Source organism: Dicentrarchus labrax, unplaced genomic scaffold (genome assembly GCF_905237075.1).
Source record: "Dicentrarchus labrax unplaced genomic scaffold, dlabrax2021, whole genome shotgun sequence".
NCBI lineage: Eukaryota > Metazoa > Chordata > Actinopteri > Moronidae > Dicentrarchus > Dicentrarchus labrax.
The window spans coordinates 597,018-605,000 of NW_026136708.1; the positions used below are offsets into that span (position 1 = coordinate 597,018).

Consider the following 7,983-nt stretch of genomic DNA (forward strand, 5'->3'; position numbering starts at 1 on the left):
AGCATCTATATTTGACACTCTCGGAATGAGACTCAATCACGTCTTCTTTTGTTCTGAATTTTTTTGTAAAACTTACCCTCTGCAGCTTTAAACTTAATACTTACTTAATAGTTTTCATAGAAATGGAATGTCTTTTATTAACTGCAAACTGCCCAATTAAAATAACTGCTGACTATTTGCATAACAAACAGCTGTGTGGGTAACGCTCCACAGGACATGTCACTGTCGCAGAGTTGTGTCTGTCCTGATGAACATGTCTGTAGTATGTGCTCAACGTGACATCTCTGTCTTTCTGCAGGATAACCTCTTTGAGTGGCACTTCTCCGTACGCGGGCCTCCAGATTCTGATTTCGATGGTGGGGTTTACCACGGCAGGATCGTGCTTCCCCCAGAGTACCCAATGAAGCCCCCCAGCATAATCCTCCTCACAGTAAGACACCGACGAAGGCCACGTCTCAGCTGAATACCGATTATTCTCCCGCTGAAGCGGAACAGGAAGACGTCAAATCAGATGATCAAAGAGTGGAAAATGGACAGCATGTCATTTAACCCTCAGCCATTTCTTGTTGCAACACACGAAGTGACAGTTGTCAGATCAAAGCCTGGGCTGTCATCACACTGTCAGAGGAAATTGCACTGGTTTTGTGAGAATATGAGACTGTCTTATTATATTCAGACAGCTGTATGACACCTGCACTAATGACAGGCTGATAAAAGCTCAAGAAATCTGAATTGTTGTGACAGACACTTTTTCATTGTGTCCAGCTCCTTTTCCTCTTTTTCTATAATGTTTATTTTTTCAGTTTGCATCATTCTTTGAAAACTCTTACTTTTGTAGCATAGCAGCCTGCATTTCCTCATTCCTCAATTGTTTCAAACCCCATGTCCGTCTGCTTGTTATAACTTTTAAGAATGAATGTTTTCTGACCTCTACCTTCTTCTATTGCCTTTTCTCCTAGCCGAACGGAAGATTCGAAGTTGGGAAGAAGATTTGTCTGAGCATCTCTGGCCACCATCCAGAGACCTGGCAGCCCTCTTGGAGCAGTACGTATCCTCAAAGACGAGTCTCAACTCAGAATGTAGCTCAGTCTCCTGAGTTTCTCAAGTTACTTCTTTCTCCAGCTCGTGTTTTAGAGCCTGTTGACACCCGGTACTAACATGCGTCTTCAGGGATTGGATTACAAATGGACAGCTCTAAATACAAGTGTAAAAAACGTCCCCTAAGACCCATTGTGATCCGAGCACTCATACCACTTGTCGAGTTGGTTTGACCACATATCTTTTGTAGTGTAAACACTAATGTTAGAGGCCACATTATATTCCCCAGACTACCCTAAAACAATCACACAATTTTGAGAGTTGTTGAACATTTTACATTGCCATTAGTTATTTCTTTGTGTAAAAACATTGTGTCTGACAGGAGAGAGGCTCCATGGTACGATCAGGATGCAAACTTTTACTTTCTGTCAATCTGGCATTGATACCTTTCTTCGTTATCGTTGATTTCTCTCTTGAAGGGTTGCTGACAGTGCAAGTAAAGCATGAGACTCTAAGAGGCTGATAGAGGAGTACAGTGTGGCGCTGAACTGAAAAAACTTAACAAATAGACTAATCTTCATATTAAACAGCCAGTGATAATGAACATTGACTGACAGAGTTCTGCGTAGGTCCCAGCCCTGTTGTGTTTATGTGCATACAAAGTGAGATCCAATCACAAGTGCTCACTAGAGATGCATTGTGATGCCAGGTAAACTCCCATACTTAGAGCTGTCCACTTGTGATCAAATCACCCAAGACGCATGTTAATACCAGGTCTTAACAGGACCTTAGTTTAGTCTGGAAAGATCGATGAGTCTTGATATTTATAAAGTGATCAATCACAGGCATTTGTAGCAAAAGTATGAAAAACTATTGATGTTCTTTCCTCATGCGTCAGTACATGCACAGATGTTTTACTTATTGTGTTGTAAAATGACAGAACGGCAGTCACACTGCTTATAAATCACATTTCCTTGATTCTGGAATAAATCTGGTATTCAGATAAGGACAGGGTCTCAAATTATAGGATAACGGTCACTTGCTAATAAAAGCAGGATAAAAAACACTGAGGTGGGAGCAATAATCTCAATGGCAAATTCCCCATAATGTACTTATTCACAGCACGAATCCCATCAGTACAACATGTCATACCTGCACTGAGTTTCTTTTTTCACCCAAATACTGGTTTCATTCACTAATTATTTCTAGTGCTGTCAAACAATTAAAATATTTAATCGCGATTAATCGCATTAATGTCATAGTTAACTCGCAATTAATCGCACATTTTTATCTATTCTAAATATCCCTTGATTTCTTTTGGTCCCATTATTTTTTTCTCATTTTAATGCTGTTATCAACATGGAAAAGTGGATCGGCTTATTTTGTGCAAATGTTGTATTTATTGAAAACAACATTGGCATATACTGTAGTGTTCAATTTCACACTAACATTCTCACTTGGAGCAAATAATCTCTCACACAATGTAACACTGTCCATCAATAAAAGGGTGAAAGAAATACTTTGTCACACAAACAGCCCCTTCAACAGCCCTTTCTAAGGGATCAAAACAGGGCGATACAAAATAAAATTAGTGTAGTGCACATGTAAGGTAAACTAGGACTCTATAGTGCAGTTAAACCATGGCTTAATACTTTTCTCAAGTTTGCTTTGAACATAGCAGTCAGGCTACTGCTCTTTATTCAACAGAGGCTCAACCCAGCCTCTTATTTCAGAAAGAATGAACAGTAACGGTTACCAATAAAAGGTAAGCCTACTGCTTCTGATGTGGAGAATTCTCATCAGCTGTGTGTTTGGCCATCAAGTGGTATTTCAGACTGGACGTGCTGCGATGATAGCTCAGTTCACAACGACAAAACACACAGATCACTTTGGTCTTGTCAATGGAACCATTTGGCAACTTTTTAAAAGTAAACTTCCATTCAGAATATTATTGGCATCCATTTCCTGCCTCGCCATCCACTCAAAACGTAACATCTACTACTCTTAAACAAGTGTGTGTGGCGTGCCTGTTGTTTGTTTCCGGTCTAGCTAGATTCGGTGTGGTGTTGTAGTTTTCCAACGTTACTAGTTGTTGCAACAGCATGTAAAAAAACAAAGTGTGCTAGGCCAAAAAGAACGTAATCCGCGATAAAAGATTGATGCCGTTAAAATGGGTTTGCGTTAACACCATAATAAAAACGCATTTAACTGACAGCACTAATTATTTCCAACCACTTTGACATTGATTTGGGGTTTGTTTATCCCTGTTAATCTTGTAACCAATAACACTGAACGAAAAGGAACAGAGGATATTAGGCCATTTGAATTGCTAGCATGCTTTCAGTTTAAAACATCTGTGCAGGAAGTGTTGAGTTTCACTGACAGTGGTTTAACAGCAATCGGAAATTAGGCAAAGTGAGCGGCAGAGTATGTATATCATGTATGACATGATGTTGTACTGATGGAAAAGTACCTAGTGTTGAGTTTGTATTGACAGCATAAACACCTAAATATGAAATTATATAGTTATAAGTCAGGGGTAATTAAAAAATAATGCCTGTTTTAAAGTGAAGGCTTGTCAGGGGGTTGAGGTAAATAAAGGCCCGAAGTATCATGCCTTTAACTAGAGTGTTGAAAGTTCTATGGTCTTAGGTTGCAATTAAAAACTTCAGACTTTCAAAAAAAGCCCCACCAAACCAATTCAAATCATGGGTTTGCAGATATTTTTTTCTCTGGTTTTTGAGGTTCTAGATTCTTCTGTAATTAACCAAATATCCTCTATGCTGGTCACTGAAAATTAATCAGTATTTATTGAGTACCTGATGGTGAGCCTCTTAATTGGCAGAAGGGCTTATTTTCGAGAGAGTCAAAACTGATCATTTATTTCTACCAAGAACTCATTTTAGTTCTCTACTGGCATTCCATCCTTTTGCTGAGTTCTGCTTTCATGTTACTTCTCAGCATGGGACTTTAATCAGAGGGAACTCAGTGGGAGACAGTGCATCTTCCTCAAGCATTTTTCCCAACTGGTTCCCTCTCATAGCCCTAATTCTTTTTTTTAAATCAATAACAGAAATAAATCAAAGACAAAGGTTGCTTTAAACCTCTTTTTACCAACATACTGCAGGTCACATGACTGGCCATGCCTTAGAGATTTGACTTCCCCTGCTGGGTTCTTAAAGTGTTGTGTACAAGTTGTGTCTCATCCTGTTTGGAATGACCGCAGGAGGCCTGGCTGGATAATTGCACCGAGTTCCTTCACAGGCAGGCCAGCTGTAATGATTCCAGGGTTACGTTCCCTACTGTTGGCTACTGCTTTAGTTCATATGCTATGCCTACATTTTTAATAAAGTGTGGCTAAGTAATTCAAACATTCCCTCTGATGTCACTTTGGAGAAGATTTACATTTTTATATTTTACATATTCCTATTTATTTAGATAAATTCATGAATATATATTTGTTTAGAAATATGTTTATATATTTTTTCAAGCTTTTTTCCTGGGCTGCTTGTAGTTTGTATTTGGAAAATAAGAGCTGCAGTATTTTAATGTCCAGTCCACAATGAGTTTTGCCATGCATTTTTTTGTTACATTCACGTATTTGTCGAATAGGAGGAGTAGCGGGTATACACACATACACAGAACCTAAGAAGACTCAAAAGTTAGAAAGTTGGAACTGAAGAGAGTTATCTTAACAGGCTTTTATCAAAGGAAAATGTGCTGCTGTGCCTTCTTGTATTAATGAAAGAGTTCACACTTAACTTCACAACTAACTTTCTGCCCTTACTTTGACTTGTCTGGTTACTGCATTCAATTGACACTGAGTGAAGTCCAATTTATGTAATGGGTTTTCATCTCAGGCCACACTGCAACTACATGATTTGACAAGTTGTGCAGTGCACTGATATCCACTGTCAGTCTCATTGGTTCAGTTCGAGAAGGAGGAAATGTTGTCAATCTAATAACTCCTGGCTCCATAAAAGTTTTTTTCTTGTGAAAGAATTGTTTAAATTGGCCATAAAATACATTATTGTAATGAAAAAGAATGAATTAAAATGCTCCATAATTCATTAAAATGATGTCCACCTTGGTATTGTAACAGTTTAAGAGTCTTTGCATGATGTCTAATTACACATTACCACTGTAATGTGGGAAATGATGAGATGTAACTAAAAGGTACTCATGGTGATGGCTGTTAGAAATCTGTACTCAGACATAGACGTTAGAATCCTGGTTATGTTCAGGTTTTTGGAGCATCCTGGTTATGTATGTGTGCATGTAAGCATCATATTCTGGATTCAGCAACATGGATTAGCTCTAATGCCAGTTCTGACAAATCTGATTGTGCTACATTACTAAGTAATTGAATGGGACAGCTTTAATGCAGAGGATACAATTTATTGTCTCTTCTGTCTTCCATTAATGCTGATCAGATAAGGATGTCATATCAAGCAGAGTAGTAAATGAACCAAGCTGGGTTCATCCTTTACTAGGTCTACACACACAGTTGAAACATGCACCACTACAACTCACAAGAAATAATGCAAACATTACCACAGAGCAAATAAAATAATATTGTATGATGGCACCTGCGTGATAATAGTCATACAGCAGCCATTGGGCTATTCACACCTTGTCCTCTTGTTTAGTTGATGTAGGGAGGAGGTTGTGATAGGTAAATGGGTTACACACAGTTAACTTTTTTTATTTATTTTTTCCAGTTTTCAGGTTCAGGAAACAAAACTACCGGTTTAGGTTCTGGAAGCAAAACTACTTCTTTAGGTTTAGGCAGCAAAACAATTTGTTTAGGTTGAGGAAACGAAACTACTCAGTTAGGTTTAGGAAACAAACTTTGTTAGGTTTAGAAAACAAAATCACTTAGGGTTAGGAAACAAACCTGTTAATAGCCACATTAGCTCTTCCAGATTTAAATAGCAGTGTTGGCTACTGACACCTAGGTGCTAATAGCATCTGCAATAAAATGAATGCTGTATTTTAGCAAAGGAAATTTCACCTATCATGTTTTATGTTTATGTGCATTAAGTGTAAGGCTGTCACGATACCAGAATTTTAAACTTCGATACAATACTAGTATAAAAATAGTTACTCAATACCTCTTTTGATACCACAGAAAAAAAGGAAAAAAGGCATGTTAAATAGTATCATGTACAGAAAAAGCCACTGAACACATAATGAAGACCAGTTTATTTTCTACCCCATTGTTTTATCTGTGCACCTTTGGGTTGGAAATCTGATTGATCCAGGTTTTCTTTATCGCTTTCAATACTATCGAATTATAGTATTGTATCATTTTAAACATGTGGTATCAAAAAAAGTATTGTTAATTTTGACATCCTTAATTCAGTGATATGCTATCAAATGACCTGTACACCATGTGTAAATGCACCTTAACACTCCAACCCAGAATACTAGAGTGCATGTAATGTTGTCAGTGTTTGGTAGTTGTTAAAATAGAATTCAATGTGGATTATCTTTTAAAGACAGTCAGAAATAATGGGTTTCCAGATGCTTTTTTCTGTGTATTGAATAGACTGACAGACAATACACAGTCAGTCATAATATAGACACAAACAAAACCCTGACCGTGAACCCGGACGTAAAACGTGTCTTGTGCCAGAAGAATGTGTGAGTACAGTTGCATGGTGGATGTCCTCATGGAGGCTGGGGTAAATCCAGGTTTGCACTCAGAAAACAAAGTATCTTTCCCCCTTATGTAACACGGTTGCTGAACATGTGCAGCCTGTCGTGTAATTTAACCTTCTCTTTTTAAGGCAATGTTGAACGTGCTCTGTTTTGAATTGTTCTCATCTCCTTTTTTTCTCTTCCAGTCCGAACAGCACTAATTGCTATAATCGGATTCATGCCAACAAAAGGAGAAGGAGCAATAGGATCTCTTGATTATACCCCAGAAGAGAGAAGGGCCCTTGCCAAAAAGTAAGATGTGCTAGATGACAGGTTTTCCAATGTTTACTCTGCATGTTTACTCTGTTGTGTTGTGTATGTACTGCTATGGATAGAGAATGATAATGAGGTGAGCGTGGGAAGTGGTCTGGAACCGTGTGTATCGTATAGATGATATGATCTTGCATGCTGAATTAGCAAACACACAGGTAGAGGATATGATCAGTGCTGCTGACATTACATGCATGATGCTGGTTAGATGGCATTAACGCAGCAGACTCTGTACGGGTATGTAATGTAATCAGCACCTGAGCCTCGGTTGACATGCCCCCCACTAATAACTGCCTAGTCACAAAGGGAAAGGAGCGCGCCCAAGCCAGTCCTGGTATTGCAAGATGACAAATTCATTATCACCAAAATACGCCGTCTCTGGAGGGAGCATGAATGGGCACGCTGCTCTTCATTTCACACCGCATTTCCCTCGGAGAAAACAGTACAAAGCCAGAGAAGGAGAGGATCCAGCGAAAGTCACTCTTCGATTAGTAGATGAGACGGGGGTCTTGATCAGCGGGCTGTTTCATTAGCACATGGAGATGAGATAGACAGGAAGACGCACTTTTCTATAAATACATGGCTGCTTATCTCCTTGATGGAAAACCTTTTTCCTTATTTTTTTTCTCTGCTAAGGCTGAGGCAGCACTTCTCTTCGGTTTCTCATCTCCTGTGCTTGTGCCCCTGGTGATTGTGAGAACTGTCAGTCAGAGAAGGGCCTCTGCACAGCAGGAAAAGGCTCATGTCCAATATTTTCAGACTTTTGCCGAGTTTGTGAGTGACAAGTAAACTTGCCAAAGTTGGCCAGCCTGTGATGTGGCAGGAAAAACACACGGGGGCCCTGTGGAGGTCTGGGAAATCTCAGAAAAAAAATATGAAAAATGTCATTCATTCCTGACACCTGAGTGCACATTTCATATACAGGAGATCGGCTGTCATTACATATATTGTGATATTAGTTGTTAAAAGTAA

At 39.0% G+C, this 7,983-nt stretch overlaps 1 protein-coding gene across 1 annotated transcript in view; it reads left to right on the forward strand.

The window, feature by feature from the left end:
- The window catches only part of ube2j1 (ubiquitin-conjugating enzyme E2, J1), a 53,907-nt gene that overhangs the window by 23,019 nt on the left and 22,905 nt on the right, over positions 1-7,983 (forward strand). Inside the window, exons 3-5 of the mRNA XM_051409953.1 lie at positions 299-430; positions 960-1,044; positions 6,888-6,993. Of these exons, the coding sequence (XP_051265913.1) occupies positions 299-430; positions 960-1,044; positions 6,888-6,993 (323 nt within the window). The remainder of the gene's footprint in view (positions 1-298; positions 431-959; positions 1,045-6,887; positions 6,994-7,983) is intronic.